The 23,707-nt window shown below is 33.3% G+C and overlaps 1 protein-coding gene across 1 annotated transcript in view; it reads left to right on the forward strand.

Moving 5' to 3' along the window:
* Positions 1–23,707, forward strand: part of LOC107738942 (cadherin-18-like) — a gene marked incomplete at its 3' end in the record, with an annotated part of 113,225 nt that overhangs the window by 40,027 nt on the left and 49,491 nt on the right. Inside the window, exons 3-5 of the mRNA XM_016550868.1 lie at positions 7,175–7,469; positions 14,653–14,810; positions 15,970–15,971. Coding sequence (XP_016406354.1) covers positions 7,175–7,469; positions 14,653–14,810; positions 15,970–15,971 — 455 coding nt within the window. The remainder of the gene's footprint in view (positions 1–7,174; positions 7,470–14,652; positions 14,811–15,969; positions 15,972–23,707) is intronic.

Genomic DNA, 23,707 nt, shown 5'->3' on the forward strand with positions numbered 1-23,707 from the left:
GTTGTTTCTGTTTCAGAAGTGGCTTGGTATTCCTTTTCCTGAAGAAGTCTGAGCGTGGTGCCTCTTGATGCACTGACTCCAGCTTCAGTCCACTGCTTGTGAAGCTCTCCCAACTGTTTGAATCGGCTATGCTTGACAGTATTCTCAAGCTTGCGGTCATCCCTGTTGCTTGTGCACCTTTTCCTTCCCAATTTCTTCCTTCCAGTCAACTTTGCATTTAATATGCTTTGATACAGCACTCTGTGAACAGCCACCCCTTTCAGTAATGACCTTCTGTGACTTACCCTCTTTGTGGAGGGTGTCAATGATTGTCTTCTGGACCATTGCCAAGTCAGCAGTCTTCCCCTATTATTGTGGTTTCAAAAAACAAGAGATACCCCGATTTATACTGTAGGGATGGTAATTTAATGACACTCAAATGTAAATATTCTAATAGTTTGAGATACTGGATTTTTGACTTTTATGAGCTGTACGTTCTAATCATCAAAATTAAAACAAAAAAACTTTTGACATGTTTTACTTTACATGTAATGAATCTAGAATATATGAAAGTTTCACTTTTTGAAATAAGTTACACAAAAAAAATAACTTTTTCATGATATTCTAATTTTTTGAGATGTACCCGTATTACTTGTTTTTGTAGAATTTATCTTGAATTAAGTTTGTTTTTTCTTAATGTAATATAATTTATTGTCTTAAGCAACAGTCTAGCACAATTTAATGAGGTATATGTTTAAAACCCTCATCCGTCCCTCGGGTCATTTTGACCCAAAACTCATTTTTAAAGATTTTTTTAAAAATCGAGCGTTGATCGTTATGTTATGAGACTTTGTTACTTTTGTCACACTTGAACAGGGAATACATGAAAAACAATTAGAGTGAATTCGAGCAGTTTAAGTGGTTGCTATAAAAAAAGTATCAAAAGTGTTAAAGATTTCACTTGTTTGGCTCATTTAAGAATCTCCATAGGATGCAATAGGCCCCTCTAGTGGCTGTAATCATAAAATGCAATTTTGTGTAATTTTTCCCCACCAGAGGGCATCAGAGACACTCAGTGACCTAGGTCCTGATGGATCATCATGTTTAAAGTATAAATATGCAGAAATTGTGTCTTTCTTTGTTGTTTTTTTTTGGTGAAAAATTGTATAAAAATATCCTAATTTTCATAAAAATATCCAGAATTTAATGTGAATAAAATAAAAATCACCGCAAAAAAAAAAAAAACTACATTAAAAAATGTGAAAAAAAACTATAAAAATGGAACAATATAAGCTTTCTGGACCAAAAATAAAATTTGTGTAATTTTTGGCCTTCGGGTCATTTTGACCCGCGAGGGACACTTTTGTTATAGGTTCGGGAGGGACGGATGAGGGTTAAAACTAGGAAAATTGTTTGCCAGTGGAGTAAGAAAAATAAACTTATTTCACTAGGCTAGTGAGCCAGACATAGTCTTGAAATCTGAATTTTTTCGCACATTTGTTTTCAAGGAAAAGAAGACAAAAAGCATTTAAGCCTGATATATGAAACAATAATGTTTTATTTATTTAATTATTTATTGAACCTTTAGACAAAATCTAAATAAATGTAATATTTTGTAATGCAATATCTAAAATGTTATTATTATTATTATTATTATTATTATTATTAATAATAATAATAATACCACAGTCACTTAAAAATTATACAAGTCATGGAAACGTTTTTGTTTTTTTGTTACTTTAACTTAAAATAATGTAACAAATTTCCACTTTATTTTTACGTTATACAAGATTCAACTCAAATTTTAAGTTAGTTTAATATTAGTTGTGATAATGTGTAAAGCCTGTTTGATTCAACTTAAAAACTGGAGGCAGTGCAATGATAATTTAGACTTAGAAATTGCTTAGAAATTTGTGAATCAAATATAATACCATATTCTTTATAGGGCCTTTATATAAAAAAATTTAAAGGGGTCATATGATGTTGCTAAAAAGAAAATAATTTTGTGTATTTGGTGTAATGCAATGTGTTTATGCGGTTTAAGGTTAAAAAAACACATTATTTTCCACATACTTTACATTATTGTTTCTCCTATATGCCCCGCCTTTCTGAAACGAGTCGATTTTTACAAAGCTCATCGGTCTGAAAAGCGAGGTGTGCTGTGATTGGCCAGCTATCCAGTGCATTGTGATTGGCCGAATACCTCAAGCATGTGACGGAAATGTTACGTCTTAACTTTTATAAAGAATATCTCTTTGGATTTGAGACTTTAGTCTTTGCAACTTTACAGATCTTCTTTATGCACCAAGAGCTTGTAACACTCCAAAGAGAAAGGAAAAATTGAAATCGCATCATATGACCCCTTTAACTTTAAGCATTATGTATGAGACTCTCTCTCTCTCTTCATAAAGAGCTTGTTAAAGTGGAGGAGATGTTTCTTCTCACAATGTTCTTAGTGTCATCCCTGCTTTGCCTTTTAATATTTTAGCTTAATTTGTTTGGTGGGCTTGAAATAGTTGATATACAGATGGGATTCAGTTTTATATGTGGCACTTAAATTTAATTGATAAAGTTAATACATTGCACTCTGTTATCACTCCAGGAATGATGGCCCACCCTGTGTTTTAGCTGGCTGGTCTTGGCTCTATTGACCCAGTGCCACTTTTATTTCCTGCCATTAGTGAAGGCTTGACTGAGCGTCAGTGGAGCCGCTGCAGAGACAGAGTGTGATATATTAGCTTGTGCCCAGCTAAGTCAGTGGCCAAATTAGAAGCCTGACTGCAGGTTAAGTGAAATTTATGTTCCCTTGTGTAGCTGCGACCAAATTTGGAAGCAGCAGAGCTGGAGTGTAAAAGGAATGGGGCTGAGTTCAGCAGTCCTGATAGTGTAGCATTTGGGATTTCACAATGAATCCTGTTTAATTTGTCATGGGGTGTGTATGTGTAATCCCAACAGCTCCCATTATCACAATGCCATTGTTGCAACAGCAGCAGAAAGCAAATAACACCAGAATAAAAATACACAAAATAGGAAATATTTCTCTTGAAGTGTGTATTTTAAGATGTCTTGATGTCTTGTTATTTTGATTGATTGATTGTTTGTTTGCTTGCTTATTATTTTCATTCATTCATTCATTCATTCATTCATTCGTTCAATTAATTTTAAGATGCACAATAAGGAATTTATATATTTTTACATACAGTATATACTACCATTCAAAACTTTTGGAGTCAGTAAGATTTTGTTATTTTGTTTTGTTTTGTTTTGTTTTGTTTTGTTTTGGGGAAAAAAATAGGGTGAAAATCAATCTTGAGTTCCACAAAATATATTGAGCTGCACAACATTTTCAATATTGATAATAATAATAATAATAATAATAATAATAATAATAATAATAATAATATCACTGTGGCTGCAACTGATTTTGTTTACAGGATTCTAGCATAAAGACTCATTAGCTTGTCTTCTGATTGGAGAGGTTCTAGGCCGAGTGTGAGCTCTGACCATTCAGCTAATTACTGACTGCTCGCCTGAGTGCTCTGTTTACTGACAGAAACGGACAGTTCACTCCTGCCAACGACCCGGCTGTGCAATCAACCCACGCTCTCCTTTAATTATGAATTAATTTCAGCATCGCTGTTTGTATTACCGGCCACAGTTTGCACAATTCTTGGCCTCAAACAGTCAAGTAACCCAGGGAATGAGTTTTACCCCTTCATGTGATGGTGTGATTGAAGAGTCTAATGTCTTTTGAGCCATTTTTTGTCTGAATTTCCAATGACTGGGCTGCCAAGACAATACTGTGGCCCTTATAATACATTTTTATCAGATTATAACTTTACCGGCCACAATTTGCACAATTCTTGGCCTCAAACAGTCAAGTAACCCAGGGAATGAGTTTTACCCCTTCATGTGATGGTGTGATTGAAGAGTCTAATGTCTTTTGAGCCATTTTTTGTCTGAATTTCCAATGACTGGGCTGCCAAGACAATACTGCGGCCCTTGTAATACATTTTTATCAGATTATAACTTCATAATCAATGTCTGGGATCTTATTTGTGCTCTCTAATGTGTTTAAAGTGTTTCATCTGTGTTGTGTTAGCTACTCGCAGTTTTAGAAAATGCCTAAAATCAATATCAGTAGGCCAGCTGTGATTTGACTCAAAATGCAACATACAATATTAAGATTAAATGAAGGGAATGTTTCTTTTATACAAACTGCACTTTTCTTCACAAATCTGAGCCCAGAGGAAAATTTAGTTGCTTTATGAATTGGGTTCACATGTAAGTAACTTTATCTCAGTTGTTTCTCCTAAATGTCTTTAGGAATTAAAAAGTGAAAGAGAGAGTCTGAGCAGTACTACCATTCAAAACAGTAAAAAAAAAAATATATATATATATATATATATATATATTTATTTATTTAAATTATTAATAATTCATGGATATTGGTGATATTTATGATATTAGTATTTATTGATTTATGAAACTATTAGTAATTCATAAATAATAGTGATATTTATGATATTAGTATTTATTTGTTTGTTTATTTAAGGGATGCACAATATGCCATTTTATATATTTGTACATATACACTACCATTCAAAATGTGGGGGTCAGTAAGAAATTGTATTCGTTCATTCGTTCATTCATTCATTCATTCATTCATTTATGAAATTATTAGTAATTCATACATATTAGTTATGATATTAGTATTTATTTGTTTGTTTGTTTAAGTGATGCACAATATGCCATTGTATATATATTTACATGTACACTACCATTCAAAACTTTGGGGTCAGAAAAAAAAATGCACATTTAATATGTATTTATTTATTTATTTATTAGTAATTCTTAAATATTAGTGATGTTTATAGCGATATTTATGATATTAGTAGTTATAGAGCTAGGATGAATTAAATTGATCAAAAGTGACAGTAAAGACTTTTGTATTGTTAAAAAGGTTGAATTTCTAATAAATGTTGTTATTTTCAACGTTTTAATCATTAAAGAAATTCAGGGGGCGGGGGGATATCTATCACAATTTCCACAAAAACACTAAGCAGCACAGCAGTTTTCAGTATTGATAATATGTTTCTTGAGCATCAAGTAATGATGCTGAAAAATTCATATTGAATTCAGTATATTCAATGGAATTAAACTGGAATTGACTGGATCATGAAAAGTGGATGTTTCATACCAGAATGAATCCAGACCTGAATGCAAGTTTGCTATAACAGTGCCTAAAAACCCATTTGGCTACTAGTTAACATAATCCAATCATTTCTGCACTGATAATTCATGCACAGTTATGTTTATTAAGCAAGTAAATAGGTTGAATGGCTCAAGGTGTAAGTTTTTGTTTGCTTCAGTTTGTGCTCGAGTCATTAAACTGAGTTTGAGTGGATCACAATCTGACACTTATTGGATAGTGACAATAAAACACTCAGGAGAACCAGGGCTTTCAGCGCTTTGAGTGTTCTGTCAATGTTTTGCCTTATCACAAAACCAATGAGCCTTGAGACACCATGCATTGAGCAGACTACGTGTTGTGTGCAGAGCTCAGACAGCAGGTCTCCCATGGGTTCACATTACGCCTTCCTGAAACATTAACCGCTCTTGTTCTCGCCATGCTTTGGGAATGACAGTATTGTTATTTAGGGCTTTCTTAATTATTATCCGGTGCATCTAGAGGGCGTGCAGTGCAGTCAGACATCCTCCACAACATGTGCCAGTTTGTTTTCACGTCTGATCACTCGTTCAGTTCCCAAAGAGAGGTAACTGTAAGAGCAAAGTCTCAAAAAAGTCTTGAAAGTGCAGATGGCATTTAGGTGGGTGAATCTTATGATTATGAATCTTATCACCCTCAACTCAACAGAAGTATAGATAATTGTATTTGTGCATGAAGAAAATTAAGCCTAGTTTGTAGGATAATTAAGAATTTTGGAATCTTGACTTTGTTTTCATGAAAATTAAGCACATTTCTGCCCAAGCATCATGACCGTAATGCAAAATGAATGAATGAATAAATAAATATTAATTGTAATGAGAAAAAAGTACAACAATATATTGTTAAAAGTATAAAGCATGCATATATCAGGGTAATATTTGACCTTACATTTATGATAATTTAACCCTCTTGTTCTGTTGAGTTTGCCTTTATTGTCTTTATGTATGGAGTCACAATAAACATTACTTATCAAAATAACAGCTGTAATCTGTAACTTGACCTGCTATTGTACATTTTAATTCCTTAAATATGTACCTTATATGATATATATAAAACGTGGGGTCAGTTTAACCCCAGTTAAAACACATAATAATAATAATAATAATAATAATAATAATAATAATAATAATAATATAATAAAAGTATTATTATTAGTGTGTAGGATATCAGACCGAATCAGACGATCTATGATTTGGTTAAAACATGGTTGAAACCTGAGGAGCCCAAAATTCCACAAGAGGCCCAAGACAACAGGATGTCATAAATCAGACCCTAGCCAGTTTGAAACAAGCCTAACCAACTCTTTCACAGAACAGCTTTCAACATTAACACAAAAAGAACACTTATTGACAATTCCAAGGAGATTGTCAATTTTAGGGCAAGTAATTAAGATTAATGGTCAAAAGAGATGCACGGCGTGACCATCACATGGTAACCAGTGATAGCAATCACAAGCTCGTAGTAGTAGTAGTATTGTTGTTGTTGTTATAAATAAACTAATATTATTATAATTAATAAATAAACAGACAAACAACAACTAATAATAATAATAATAATAATAATAACTATTATTATTATTGGTAGTAGTAGTATTTTGGGGTTTGTTTCAATTAGTTTGTTTAATAATAAGTGTATCCTGTATCCTGTTCCAGTTTAATGTGCAGAAACAATTATAAGTAAGACATTTGTAGGTTGACTTCCTGAAGAGTATGTATTTACCTAACAACCACAAGGAGCACCCTAGCAACAACCCTAGCATCACTGCACAGGCAAAAAACACTCACATTTTCCTCAAAAAAATGTAATGAATTTACTTACTTTTGCAAATCAGGTACATAAAAGGTTTCTAGCCTAAGGGTTTGTTGGAAGATTACGTGCTTAATGAGCCCTTGTTATTGAATATATTGTAATATATTGATTCATATCAGCAGTTACACACCAACATTTCTTTGTCTCTCATTTCAGCTACATTCTAATTCAGATAAAGGCGATGGTTCGGTCAGGTACATCCTTAGCGGTGAAGGAGCAGGAAGTATCTTCATCATCAACGAGGTAACGGGAGACATCCACGCCACCAAAAGTCTGGACCGGGAAAAGAAATCACATTATGTTCTTCACGCGCAGGCCATCAACCTCAACACCAACAAGCCCCTGGAGCCAGAGTCAGAGTTCATTATAAAAGTTCAGGATATTAACGACAATGCCCCCAAATTCCCCGACGGACCCTTCGTCACAACTGTGCCTGAGATGGTGGAAGTTGGTGAGATTTCCTTGTTTTCTTAATATCTTTTTTGTCCAGCACACAAATTGAACATTTTGCTTTTTTTTTTTTTTTTTGTAAAATGCTATTTTCTTTCAAATGTATTATGTAAGTCTGTGGTCTTTTTATAAACATTCTTTGTCATCTTTTGATGAAATTGATAATATATTACTCTTAATGTGTATTTATGCAATTCCTTTCATTTTTAAAGTTAAAAGGTCTAAAAATATTTAAAACAGGATAAAAGTCCTATGACGCCTTTTTAATAGAAAGCATCTTAAATTGCAAGTGCATTTTGTCTTACTGCTCTGTCAAATTTATTTTTTTCTTTTTTCTTAAGTATGACCAAGTTAAAGTCAAGTTGAAAAAAATCCACCAGCTCAGTAAGACAAAATACACTTATATTCTAGATATATTCCATGAGAACAAGTCAGAGTATCTTAGTGTTCCTTCTAAAGTGAATCCATTTTTAGATATTTTTACTGGAAACTTTACTGGATTTTACTTGGAAAAAACGTCATGAAAAACTCATTAATGCATTTTTCCCCAATCTATTTTAAGTATAAACTAGTTAAAATCAAGTGGAAAAAAAATCCACCAGTGCAGTAAGACAAAATACAACTATATTCAAGAAACTCTTCATGAAAACAAGTCAGGGTATCTTAGTCTTTCTTCTAAAGTAAGTTCATCAAAAGGATTTTTTGGATATTTTTACTGGAAATTAAATATAAATAAATAAAAAATTAAAATAAAATAAATAACATTTAAAGGGGTCATATGATGCGATTTCAATTTTTCCTTTCTCTTTGGAGTGTTACAAGCTCTTGGTGCATAAAGAAGATCGTTTTGTGTTTTGCGGCTAGAGTTCCCTCAGGAGCCCGACAGCCCTTAGAGAGCACTATGTGCTCATGCTTTCTCCAGAACGCTCCACTTCCACTAGGAGAAACAGTGAAAATATATACAGAGAGAAAGAGAGAGAGAGAGATTCCCTTACAGCAGGGTTTCCCCAAATACTAATGTGGAATGAGTTCATACATTAACTTATAGCTCAATTAAATTTGTTAAACGTTGCAAAATTCTACACATTTAACTTTTAACTTAATTTTGCATTTAACGCTTGATTGCATCGTGTTGCCTCTGTGTAAAAATCCAGTTTCCTACTGCACCTTTAATTATATTTATATATTTATATTTATTTAAATGTATTTTTTATTTATTATATTTTTTTCTATTTATCTATTTTTTATACCTTATGCATACCTATATATGTATATATATATATTTTTTTTTTTTCATTAATTTCATTTTTCCCATTGTTGTACAGTGTTGGCACCATTACACGCAAACAAATGTGGGAATGCTGTTTTATTTTTATTTAAGCTATCACATACATTCCTGTTATTTATTAATATAACAATTCATATTTAATTGGTGCAGATTTGTGTCAAGTTTAGTGTAGTGAATGCATTAAGTGTTACGTTTAGTTTATTCATCAGAACAGTTTGATGAATATAATGCAACGTACTTATTAATTCCATAGTTGAAATTATGATGTGCTGTATTCAAGTGATTTTGGAAATGGATGCATTAAAGGCACAATATGTAATTGTTTGCCACTAGAGGGCGTGTATTCAAAACAAACAAAGAAACAAAGGCGTAGTTAGATGACGCCGTGACTGAGTGTGGAATCATGGGAGTTGTCGTCTTCATCCCCACAAACAAAACCGACAGGCGACACAATGACACTTTAGACATGGTCCGTGTCACTAGTTAAAATTGCTTATTTCTCTGGATTGAAACATTCTTCGAAACATTTGGGATAATGTAAGTACACAAGTCAGCAAAATACATAACACTGTTCTAGTGTTTTTTGGATATTTTAATAAAAAAAACTTACATATTGTGCATTTAAGTAATTTCATATTTATTTTCATATACTGACCGAGGAGGAGGATTATTATTATTATTATTATTATTATTATTTTAGCACTAATGCAACATAGTTAAAAGCTGAAGATGCACGTTACTTTTGTAAATTTGTTTTTCCATGTATTTTATCCTCCTACAAAAGTAGTTTTATGGCACAAGGCATCTTGTGTTCAGATCAAAAGAGGTTATGAACCACTGCTTTAGAGGAACGTTTCTCCTGTAAACTGACTTCCAGCCCACACACAGTATGTCACTGTTGATTTCCAGAAAATGCCTATTATATTATTGATATATCAGAAGCGAAAGATTTTGTGTCATATGTACAGTTTTTGGATCTCTCTGGGAGTCTCGAAGGCTATATTCCTGGCTCGCATGTACAAATAAAATATTTCTCTTTATTTTGGCAGCGTGAAACACTTCTCGGTGGAGATTATGGTCTGTGGGTTTAGAAAGCTTTGTTTATTGTTTATTTAGGTCCCAACTGGCTGTTGCCGTAGCAACTGAAGCCCATACAATGATCTGTGGTATCGTAAGAGTTGAGTACCAGCTGCAATCAGTGTTGAAGGAGTCTATTACTGCCTGGCTGTTGTCCATTACTGTTGGCGATTCATGTGCAGAGTGGGTTCAAAATCCCAATTACAGATGTCTTGGAGAACACGCTGCTGGACTTTACACTTCACCATCACAGTTTTCTCTCGAGGTGATGCTCTGCCTTTATAGGATGTCAGTGGCATCTGATAGATTTGTTCCTCTTGTAAATACAACATTTGAGAACCAGATGAATCCTTTCTACTTTATTTGAGTTAAGACGGTGACTGTAAATTCAATGTACGGCTCCATATGACTCCCATTTGCCAGACTGACATTGTCTCATTATTTTGAATTTTGATACAGATTACATATTTGTGTAATTGTTCTTGTTTTAAGCAGAAATGTAACAAAAAAATATATACTGTATATTTCAATGTTTATGTTTTATAAAGTTTGGGATCATTATGATTTCGTTTAAACAGTTCAATTGTAGTAATTACATAAATTGTAATTTTAATACTATTTTTTAACATGATCAAAAATGATGTCAAAAGCACAGCAACGTTGTAAAATAGTATTACAATTGAAAATGTTATTTTATTTGTATCAATTGTATTATCCCAATTGAAATTTTTTTTTTTTTAAGGTATTATATACACATATGTATATGACCAAAAATACTATCAAAAACAGTAATATTACAAAATATTATTACTTTTTAAAATAAGTGTTTAAAATCATAATCCAAAACCACGTTTAAAATTCTAACCACTTTTAAAAGTATTTTACATTTAAATTGTATATATCTATATACATTTAGTTTAGGATCTGTACGATTTTATTTATTTTTTTAATAACGTCAAAATCGGTAATACTGTAAAATATTATTGCAATTTGAAATGTGTTTAAAATCATAATAATCCAATACCGCTTTAAAAATTATTTTACGTTGCATACCATTAGAAATAGTAATATTATAAAACATTATTGCAATTTAAAATAACTATTTAAAATATTAAAATATTTAACAATTAAACATAATTATCCCATTATTATTATTATTATTATTATTATATTACAATTTTCAATTGTAATGATATTTTACCATGCCACTGTGTTTTTGACAGTTTTATTGATAATGTTAAAATATATAAACTATAATATCTTGTTTTAGGTATTTTTAGACATTTTTACTGGAAAACTAGTCAAAAATGCTCATTAAGAAAATTATTTTTGTTTTGCGGTGCACACAGATTCAAGGGCACATGTACCACAGAAGGTGCACTGTTCACCGTTAATTAACTCATCTCCAGATATCCACTGTGGGATTTTATTTCAGTATTTTTGTTTTGGTAAACATATTTTGATTGTATCTAAGTAAACAAAACATTCGCACTGGGATTAGCACTCAATATGTTTCCACAAGGATATAAACTGTCAGTGCAACCTTTTTCATAATCATTCCATTTGGAAATGTAAGACTAACCAGATAAGCCAGAGTTGGTCCAGCAGCACAGCATCACCTCAGCTGGCAGTTTGAGCTGGAGAAACACATGCTCAGTCGATTAGTATTGATGGGATACATGGAGAAGAGATGCTTGGTAACAAGTATCGACAGAAAAAGAGGGACATGAATAATTAGTCTTGTTTCCTCTTATTCTGGGGTTGAGCATTTGTAGGCGTTTATCTGTAAGCATCTGTGAGCCGACTGAGTCCGTCTGGACGCTCACACTTCTGCCCCCACGCAGCACTAGTCCAGCACTGTCAATATTCCCTGTGTGTTCGAGAGCTCAGGGTCTAATTGTGTGTTGATGGTTTGTCTCTGCCAGTCTGAATTGATTGACTGGATACGAGCCAGACCTTCAGCTCTGAGAGACTGATAACAAGAGCTGTGAAAGAACCACTACTGCAAACATATACCACCTTCCACATCTATCTATCTATCTATCTATCTATCTATCTATCTATCGTTGTGGTGTGGTATCTATAATTGTGGTGTGTAGGCAAATTTAAAAAGGTTAAAAAGGTCCAGGTCAAATATCTAAAAATAACTTGAAACTGCGTGAAATATTAATACTTCTTTTCGGAAATTATATATTGAATATCACTGTATGTTAGTGAATAATTTCACCAATTCAGTAAGGCAAAATACACTTATATTGATGAAAAATATAAATAAGTAAGAGATCTATGAAAGTCAGTCATATTATCTTAGGATTTGTAAATGTGTCTTTTGAGTCAAGTAGAAACAAATATAAAAATTTGCACCAAAGCCAGCATAAGCCAGCCTGGAAATTCATGCTGGTGGTAAGCTGGTCTTTTTCAGCAGGGGTACCTAATAAAGTGGCTGCTGAGTGTGTACAGCCATGCTAAACAGCAGAAGATCAGTATTGACTTCTAAATATCACCCAGCTTCCCACTTAGCATTCACTGCTTGCCTTGCAGTTTACTGTAATTTTATTATTATAATTTTTTTATGGGTACGATTTTGATTAGGAGTTTGTAAAACTCAATATCTTTATTAGTGGTGCAGAAACATTACTCCCTCCACAGACACAGTTCATCTGCTGGTCCTGGGAGACCCTCATCAGAAAATTCTAGACAAGCTGTTTCAGCAACTTTCCAGCTGCTGCTAGCGTCTGATAGAAATGTTTTCACTGAAGCTGAGAGCTGGATAGGGTACAGAGAGGGGTGAGATAATTCATTTTAACCCACTGAAGCTTCAGGATTAGAACCTAAATTATACTTATCTGAAGCTGTAACAGTAATTGCGGCTATCTGGTCTTTATGCTGTTGAACTATGCAGAAAGCAGTGAATGTTGTCTCTCTCGTGTGTATTATGCTGAGTGATGACCATAATTGAAAAGCTTTTGAAAGTCTTTGTGGGAGAACACGGCTTTTCGACTTTGCTCTGGCTGGGTCTCACCACAAGAGAACACTGCAGAAAATAATTTTATTAATAATTTTTTTGTCTTGATTTCCAGTAGAAATACTTTTGTTCAGACAGTATATGCTGTAATAATGTTGTTTTTTTTCCCCACCACATTGGCAAATATTTATTTATTTTGATCTTAAACCTCACTAAATTGTTATATTTATGTGTAATACAATAAACAAAATCGTCAAGAAGATAAAAAAGAACAATGCATTAACTATATAAACACTGAATATTGTATGTATTTATTTATTATATTTTGTTTATTCTTATTCTTATGTTTTTTGTTTTTTATTTTATTAGTTTATTTTATTTTTAATGTCCTTCCCGACTGTTTCAGTAAGATACATAAATACAGAACAGAAAACTTCTATACCAGAATAAAAATACTTGAAAAGACAGAAATAATAATTTTCATTCTTTCTTCTTCAGTAAAGAGAGACAAGTTACCACTGCAATGAGACTGAGAAAGATAAAGAAGGAAATTCAAGATTTTGCCTCCATAATCCTATTTTACGCCTCAGCCCTCAAAACTGCATTAAATGTTTTGTGGTGTTTGCAGTAAGTTAGAGTGGTTCCATCAAACCTATAGTTTCATCACAATTTCACCAACCAGTTAGGCTCATTAACAATAACTCCTTCAAAAACAGCCAGAAACCTTGGAGTTGTGATTGATGATAAGCTGAATCTCTCAGACCACATTCCTAAAACTGCCCGGTCCTGCAGATTTGCTTTATACAACATTAGGAAGATCACGCCCTTTCTTTCAGAACATGCAACACAACTTTATCTATTTGTCTTCTTTTTTTATTAAAAAAACTAACTCTAGCTTTCTATGTTTCTATTCTATCTACTTGTTTTTTGTTTTGTGTATGTGTGTTTATATATATATATATATATATATATATATGCCACTGCAAGATTAATCTTTAATGAGCTGAAAAGAACGCACGTCACACCTCTGTATGTGCCCTCTAGAAGCTTGCGTTCTGCAAGTGAACGACGCATTATTGTGCCATCCCAGAGAGGCACAAAATCACTTTCACTGACTTTTTCATTAAACTGTTCCCTCCTGGTGGAATGACCTGCTAAACTCAATCCGAGCAGCTGAGTCCTTAGCCATCTTCAAGAAACGACTTAAAACACACCTTTTCCATCTTTATTTGACCCTCTAACTCTAGCACTTTCTATTCTATTTTAATTCAACTTTATCTATTTGTCTTCTTTTTTATTTAATCAGAATAAGAGTCCAAACATCTGATAAAAACATCACAGTGATCCACACGCCTTCAGTCCATTAATGAATGGCTTGTGTTTATAATAAACAAATCCATAAAAATTGTTTAACCTTAAACTATTGCTTCTGGTTAAAATATGAGTCTTCTATCCATAATATTGCTTTCCCCAGTGAATAAGTTGTTAACGTCTGAATCAGGAGAGAAATATACACAGACCAAGCACTGTTTACAAGCATGCACAAACATGCAGCTTTTTCGTCACAAGACATTTATTTATGTACTGGAATCATGTGGATTATTGTGTGATATTTTTCCAGCTGTTTGGACTCTCACTCTGACGTCACCCATTCACTGCAGAGGATCCATTCATGAAAAAGTGATGTAATGCTAAATTCCTCCAAATCTGTTCTGATGAAGAAACTCATCTAAATCTTGGATGAACTGAGTAGATTTTCATCAAATTTTAAAATCTGTGAGATATTCCTTTAGGTACGTTCAAACCACCCTTCAAACTCACAGCATCAATGTTTTATTCTTTCTCTTTCTGCAGGTACATCCATTTTTCAAGTGACAGCGACCGACGCAGATGACCCTACATATGGAAACAGTGCACGGGTGTTGTACAGCGTTCTGCTCGGACAGCCATACTTCTCCGTCGACCCCAAAACCGGTAAATTCATGACGACTTTTCATCTTGTGTCTGTGAAGGTGAATCAATAGTGCTTTTATTGCTTGCAGGTTTAAAACTGCTGCCGCATTTCGTCAAGTAGGTGTACAATTAAAAACTACACTGCCTAGCTTTTCATATGACTTGTTCATATTAGACTGTGAAGTTTGTTTCTCAGAAAACAGCTGTGAGCAATAAAATACACCACCGGCACCCTTCACTGTTCAGAAATAGAGCTTGACATGTGTGCTGTATTGTTTGGATCTCGGCTCTATAATGGAGATCATCCCTGGAGAATGAGGTGGAGAGTAAAGGCTTTCAGGGATAAAGACAGACGGCTGGAGAGAGAACACGATTTAGAGTGCTTTAAGATGAATTTGGTGTTCATTAGAGGTGGACATTGTTTGAGGGTTTTTACAAGGAACCATTAAATATTAATGGAGACACAGTTTGTTTTGTGTCAAGAAGCAAAAGTTAAGATAGTGAGAAGAACAAATGAAAGACAAAGGAAGGATGGAAGGGGGAAGGAAAGAAGGATGTAAAGATTCATATAGGAAGGACAGATAAATACAGACAGAAAGAAAGAAGGGAGAAAGGAAGGGAAAAAAGGAAAAACTAAAATAAGGAATGGAACATAAAAGAAAATAGGAAGGCAGAAAATAAGGAATAAAAGATAAAAAGACAAAAGGAAGGGGAAAATAAGGAAGGAAGAAAAAGAAGGAAATAAAAATGAACATGGGAAGGAATGAAAATGAAAAAGAAGGAAAATGGAAAGACAGGAAGGAAGAAAGGAAGGGAGATGGGAAAGATATATAGTAGGGAAGGAATAGGGAAGAAAACAAAAAAGGAAGGAGAGTTTGGGAAAAGCAAAAAGGATTGGGAAGGAAAAAAGTGAAGAGGAAGCGGAATTCAATAAAACAGTGTGCTGTAGACAGAGCTGTTTTTGACAGGGTAAAAACAGTGTTGTTTTACACTACCACTGAGACATTTTAACCAAACTATGTTACAGACTTTTCATTAAGACCCTAAAGAATCATATCAACTTGTGGAAAATGGGCATTCGATAACCCCTTTAAGTTGGTTTGCAATCACATTAACCTTGAAGCAAGAAACATTACCACACAGCCTCTGACATTATGCATGTCAAATCTCCAAGTAGTTTCAACTAACATGCTGTTGATTTTCTTTTATTTGTCATAGAGGTAAAATCTGCCGCTGTCCATGGTGCTGAAATGCTCCACTCCTTTATTGTATATTCTGATATTGTCCATGGTGCTGAAACACCCCACGCTTCACTACTTTACCTGTTTCTCACACACACAAGCATCTGAAATGCATAGTCATGACCACAATATAATGACTATTTTGAGAAATACTGCTAGAAAAGCAAAGAAGTTGTTGATGATAATCACTAGACACCTCACAGCCTTCACACAGGTTCTCACAAATCAGTACTGGCAGACTAGTGCTTTGATAATGCAGTCCATCCAGATTTGGAAACGTTTGGCCTTTACTTAAGACTAATGCAGCATTTTGTAGGGGAACTGTGAAGAATTTTGTTTTGCACAGTTGTCAAGAGCATGCAGGCATATCAATGACTTTGGTGAGAGTTTTTGGAGATGAAAAGCTTAATGGAATTGTGGCGAGAGACAGTATCAGGTTTGCCAGACTGAGTTTATTTTAGATGGTGTACAAGGACTTAATGCATTCAGACAGGAGACATGAGAACCGATAGAGGGGATTGTATGAGAAAGAGAAAAAGACAAAAACGATTGACTTAGCCTTGCTTTAGTGTATTGTCTGTTAGTGATACTTCACTTTCAATCTCTCACAAACTATCTTTCAGGACATTTAATACTGTAGTGTACACAAATATTCCATTTGGAGATGTATAAAATGAATATACTGAAATGTGCCAGCACATATCTTGAGTACCTCGAAAGCGACATGGAGTTAGTGCTAGAGTTAGAGGGACAATAAAAATTTTACCATTTTCTCTTTCTCAAGGCACATTTATTTTGCCGCATTGTGCATGATTCATCAGTTTACTCTAAAGAAATGTCTTCATAATCTATCTATCTATCTATCTATCTATCTATCTATCTATCTATCTATCTATCTATCTATCTATCTATCTATCTATCTATCTATCTATCTATCTATCTATCTATCTATCTATCTATCTATCTATCTATCTATCTATCTATCTATCTATCTATCTATCTATCTATTTGTCTGTCTGTCTGTCTGTCTGTCTCTCTCCATCTCTCTCTCTCTCTCTCTCTCTATATATATATATATATATATACACGTTTATACATGTTTTAATTCATTACATTTACTTTTATATATTCAATACATACCATATATTCAATTTACAAACATTACAATGGGGAAGAGACTATAATAATAATAATAATAATAATAATAATAATAATATCAATAATAGTAATACAGTGTGTGTGTGTGTGTGTTTATTTATAATTTTTTTGCAGTGTATCAAAGTATTATTATTTAGATTTTTTTATTGCAAGTCTAGGAACTCCATTCTTTTGGCACTTTGCTCTCAGCGCAGGCAAAATCTCAGTGAACTCTTTAAAGTATTTCAAACCGGAGAAGCATTTGCTAATGACAGCTCTAATAGCTCTAACAGCTCAAAGTCACACTTTTGGTCAGATGGAAGAGTTACTGTTCCATTGTCTCTATAGGAGATGATGCCTGTCACTGAAATCTGATTTACAGTCTCTGACAGCTGTAAAAACTCAAAGTGTGCGAGGCACATTGATGAGAGAGTAGATGTATTAGATTGAGAAAGCATTTTGCTTCTGACGTGCATGTCAAGAGTTTGTTGTGGTGCTGCTCTGCTGAAGCCGTGACCCAGTGGTGTGGGTGTATATGCAAATTCTGCTATGTATTTAAAGAAGGTAATGCAAAGTTGTATGCATGATGCCCGGGGTCATGTTAGCAAGACTTTCTAGAGATTTTTCTTTCGTATAATCTGCATCTTGTTAATATATTCTGACAGACAGTGGAGGAGGGTTGCTTTTTTATATAGAATCTTATTGATGTTTTTTGATGTCAACAGCTGTATCAGGTGTGTTTGTGGGTTCTTTATGGATTTTTGTTTTTAGTTTTTTGTTTGTTTGTTTGTTTGTTTTTTATCATATCACAGACATAGTGATGAAAAGCTTTTATGATGTTAGTAAAACCCAACCCTTATGTTAGATTTTTTGTTTTTTAAGTGATTGCCAACTTTGACCTCTGTTTAGCTATATGTTCTCTCTGATCTCTACAGAATCTGATTGAATTAAACTGATGAACTGATGATATGATGAATCTAATGTCTGTCATATGACCCCACAAACTATATGGGTCACTTCTGATGCAGTACACTTTGAAAGCTGTAACTTAATATAATGGGAATATATATATGTATATATATATATTAAAAATTGGATAAACATTTTTAAAAACTATATATATACTGTATATTTATCATTTATATATTTATTTATTTATTTGTTTGTTTATTTATTTATTTTTCAGCTCACATGACAGCTTACATGAGGGTAGCAGCTTGAAGTTTAGTTAGATACCTTTCTTATAATAATATTATCAAACTGATTTCTGTATTTTTAATTATCAACATAAATCTTTCAGAATGACACAAACTTACTAATCATCAAATCACATTCATGTCTGTGCTTTCGTTTACCTCCAACATTAGGTAAATAAATAACTGTTTTTTGTTACTTTAAAAAAAAAAAGGTGCAGAGTTGAGACAATTGATTACAATTTAAAACAATATTTTTTTTTTAATTTGGTTAAAGAAAAAAATCTGTAACATTTACAATACATTATTTTTAAAATACATTAATACATTTTCAGCTTTGCAGTTTAGAGATGGGGACATTGCAAGAAATTACAACAATTACTCAACTTTTTATACTTATACAATACAAACTTATGGGATCAGGAGGCTTTTGAAAGATGTTTCTTGTGCTCACTAAGGTTGAATTTATTTAATCAAAAATACAGAAAACCTGTAATATTGTGAAATGATTAAAATTGTAAATAACTGTTTTCTATTTGAATATATTTAAAAATGTTTTTTTGTTGTTTTTTTAGCATCATTATTACTCCGGTCTTCAGTGTCACATGATCCTTCAAAAATTATTCTAATATGCTGATTTGGTCCACAAGAAAAAATTCTCATTATTATCAATAATTTCTCAAATCGTCTCATTAAATCAACCGTTGAAACTCTTTTTTTTTCTCAAGATTTTTTGATAAATAAGTCCAAAAGAACAGCATTTATTTAAAATAGAAATCTTTTGTAACAAATTTCTTTACTGTAACTTTTGATCAATTGAATTCATTCTTGCTGCACAAAAAGCGTTAATTAAAAAAAAAAAATACAACCCCAATTCCAGAGAAGTAAAAAAATCTAAAATCAAGAATTTTAACTTTTATTTAATTGACAAAAGTACAAAGAAAAGATTTCCAAAGTTTTTACTGACCAATGTAAATGTATTTTGTAAATATGAACAAATGTTGATTTTGACGACTGCAACACACTCCAAAAAAAGTTGGGACAGAGGCATGTTTAACACTGTGTCACATCAACCTTCCTTTTAATTACAATGTTTCATTGTTTGAGAATTGAGGATACTAATTGTTAAAGTTCTGCAAGCAACATTTTTGTCTCGCTTGATACAAGACTTCAGATGCTCAGCAGTCTGTGATTGTTGTCTGATTCTCCTTTTTATGATAAGCCATTTATTTTCAATAGGAGACAGATCTGCTGGCCAGTCTAGCACATTCACTTTGTCTTTACGAAACCACACTGCTGTAGTACATGCAGAATGAGAGCTGGCATTGTCTTGATCTAATAACCATGGACGTCCCATGAAAGACATAATCTTGATGGCAGTATATATCTCTGTACAATCCCAATGTATGCCTCCATGTCAATAGTACCTTTGCACATATGCCAGTCACCCATGCTGTTTGCTCTGCTGCACCCCCATACCATGACAGACGCTTGCTTTTGCTTCTGTCGCTAATGAAAGTCTGGATGGCCCTTTTGGTGTTTGGGACTGAGAACTTGAAATCCATTTTTTTCCCAGAAACAAGTTGAAATGTGGACTCATCTGAGCACAGCACACATTTCCACTGTCTTTTTGACTATCTGAGATGAGCTCTGGCCCAGAGAACCCGGCGGCATCGCTGCATAGAATTGATGTATAGCTTTCTCCGAGTTTCAAGTTGCATTTCTTGATGGAGCAGCAGACTGTGTTGAGTGACAGCAGTTTTCTGAAGTACTTCTGAGCCCATGAGGCTGTATTTAACACTGCAGCATGATGGTTTCTTATGCAATGCCATCTGAGGGCTCAATGGTCAAGCACATTCAACTGAGGTGTACTGCCTTGCCCTACATGTACTGTGATTTCTCTGGATTCCCTGAATCTTTTCACAATATTATGTATTCTTTGCAATTTTACATTGCGAAATGTGATTTGATTTGTTTGACACTTCTCTCATGAAATTTGGCACAAAGTGAGGATTTTATACCCAAACATGATATCCTCACCTATTTCTATTTCACCTGCTTACTCTGAACTGTTTCAAAACAGTTTAACGTGGATATTCTATAACCTTTTCACTTTTATTTTGCCTTTGTCCCAACTTTTTTGGAATGTGTTGCAGCTGTCAAAAACAAAATGTGTTTATATTTACAAAATACATTTACGTTGGTCAGTGAAAACTTTGGAGATCTTTTCTTTGTACTTTTGTCAATTAAATACAAGTTAAAGAGAATTAACAAATCACAGATTCTTGATTGTATTGCATTTTACAAAACGTCCCAACTTCTCTGGAATTGGGGTTGTATATGTTATATTATATAATATAATATTTTATATATTATTTGTTTTTAATAACTATACAATTTATCATTTTATCTTATATTTTTTCTGTCTGTTCTATCCAAAATATGAATGCACAGTTATAGTTGCAAGAAAGTTTTAGCAAAACTGTGAAATGGACAATTGTGGAATGATTCACATGTTAGGAGTCCTGATTATTGGTTTCCATGTACAGTTTACAAGATTTTTGATGTCCAATCAGAAAACTCACAATCAGGAAGTCAAACACTGCTCATTTCCAACACACCTAATGTGAACTCAGAGCTGCAGGCAAACTCAAATCATCTATTGGAAATGAGATGCTATCACCTTCCGCCCCTTTAATGCGCTATTGAATGGCTTCACTGGTAATTGGCGGTTAAATGGATGTCAGAGAACACAAATATAGATGACAAGTGGGATAAAAAAATTTAGATAAAGCACCCTAGGAGATAGAAGAGAAGCCTGCATGAATCAATTCAACCGAGAGAGCGCTAGTCAATAGTCAATCTTGCTTTGATTATATGGTAAGCGCAGCCGTATTGTTTTGAGCTGGATGAGATGATTGTGGTCATTAGGTCAGCTGATGCACCCAGAAAGAATAACAAAGTCACAGCCAGAAAAGGACATGTCATTTAGGAGGAGAATGCTGTACTAGTAATATACAGTTTAATTTAGTTCAGCTCTAACTGGTGGCAGTTACAGAGGCACTGTAAACAAGTTTAATGCCACGGTTATGGCTTTGTGCTCAACATTCCTCTGCAATGCAATAAATAGCGGTTAACTAAAAGCAATGGCTTTATTTCTTTATTTGGTTAGTTAATTTCCATTCGAACAGAGGAGATATTAATGTCAGGTGCTGGGATTTATTCTGCTCATATAAACTAGCAGTTAACAAGCATTGTGATTCATTCTAATGAATAATTTGAATAATTAATTAGATGAAAAACAAAAGTGAATGGTGTTTGCTGGAGCAACGTAATGTTTCCGGCATTGTAATGCGGTTGATAAGTTGTGCTGGATGATTCCTTGGGAATTTTTGGTGTTCCAGAGGTTGGAAGTTTTCTGGATATTTCTTGAGTTCCTCCTTCAGTACTAGTCAATGTTTTTTTTTTCCCCCTACCACTTTAATCATCTGTTGATTTATTTGTCCATATTATGAGTATTTTATTTTATTTTATTTTATTTTTTTTTTATTACCTTTTTCCTTTATTTGGTATTTTCTGTATTTATTTTTACATTTTTTTATTCATATTTAACTTTTATTTACTTATTATTTCGTTTATTTTTATTCAGTTTATTTATTTATTTATCATTCATTCTATTTTTATTCAGTTTATTTATTTATTTATCATTCATTCTATTTTTATTCAGTTTATTTATTTATTTATCATTCATTCTATTTTTATTCAGTTTATTTATTTATTTTGTGAAGGAAATTGAATCATTTATTCAGCCAGGATGCATAAGTGAGCAGAGGTAAACATTTTTAACTTTGTAAAAATGTATCATGGTTTCTGCAAAAATAGTAAGTAATATAACAATAAATAATAAATTAAGCAGCACAACTGTTCTCAACATTGATCATAATAAATGGTGTTCCAGTGGTTAGAAGATTTCTAGATACTTCTCGAGTTTCTCCTTTAGTACAAGTCAAAGTGATTTTTTTTTCAATTAGAATTTTCTTTTATTTTTTATTTTTAAGGAAATCAAATCATTTATTCAGCAAGTATGCATTAGAGTTATAAAAAGTGACACATTTAAACTTTCTGAAAAACAATGTATCACAGTTTCTGCAAAAATATTAAGCAGAACTGTTTTTAACATTGATAATAAGAAATGTTTCTTAAACACCAAATTATCTAATTTTTCCTGATTTCTGAAGGATCTTGTGACTGAAGACTGCAAAAAATCTGATGCTGAAAAAAACAGCTTTGCATCACAGAAATAAATAGTACATTTTAAAATATATTCAGATAGTAAACACTTCATTCAATTGATAATAACTTTTCACAATATTGCTGTTTTTACTGTATTTTTTAACAAATAGATGCAGCCTTGGTGAGCATAAGAGACTTATTTCAAAAGCATTAAAAAATCAAACTTTGAACAGTATAGTGTACCTTTCCTAACAAGCTGTGCAATTTGAGGTATCATTAATGTCTGTAGCACAAACAATTTGTTTAAATCAATAACCTAAACTATGAGCAACAGTAATAGTGGGTTTTTTTTTCCTAGCAAACAATGCTGATAATTGTCACAAACGTTGCAAGTTTGCATCCTCCTGTTGATTTATGATTTGAAACGGAACATATTCTTTAGAAATAAAGCCAGCATTGTTCTGTGAAGACAGCTCATTATCAGCTAGTGGCAATGCAGAGGCCCAACACATCCCACTCGCTGGCACACATAAAGCCAGACGTTAAGCTTGTTAATAATTGAGGTCGGATCTTCGTCTTCCCCTTTTCTTGTAAGAGGTTCCAGGATCAGAATCAGGATTGCCAATTTCAGAGTCCCCAATGATGGGTAAAGCGTAGCAATCTCTCTTTCTCATACACACACACACATACACACACACACACACACATTCTCTCAGTTAAGTAGGCTAATTTCTCTGAGCTTGTGAGCTTCAAGCTTCTCTGACACAGATCAGGGACTCTCTAAAAGGAAGGATTAGTGCAACTTCCTGTTCTGATCAAATTAGAAAAGCACGCCAGTTTGTCAAGGCCTTCCCCAGCCGCTAATGCTTTCCAACATATTACCAAGCCCTCCTGCACTATTTTTACCTCCAGAGACAAAACAGCATTTATCACCAACAGATTTATCTCAGTATGCTCTATGCAGTAAGTTTTCATTTAAACTCTTTGAATTGGGTGCAGTTGTTCTTTCTGAATCTACATCTTCATCTAGAATCTAGAAGTTCAGCAGTTTGTGGTCTACTGTTCACACGAGACTGTTTTTGAAGTTAGCTTGAAATCAAAATTGGTCTTATTATGTACCATTCGTTGATGCATGTTATTCTGTACTATACG

This window comes from Sinocyclocheilus rhinocerous, unplaced genomic scaffold (assembly GCF_001515625.1).
Source record: "Sinocyclocheilus rhinocerous isolate Xijiao unplaced genomic scaffold, SAMN03320098_v1.1 scaffold465, whole genome shotgun sequence".
NCBI classification, from domain to species: Eukaryota; Metazoa; Chordata; class Actinopteri; order Cypriniformes; family Cyprinidae; genus Sinocyclocheilus; species Sinocyclocheilus rhinocerous.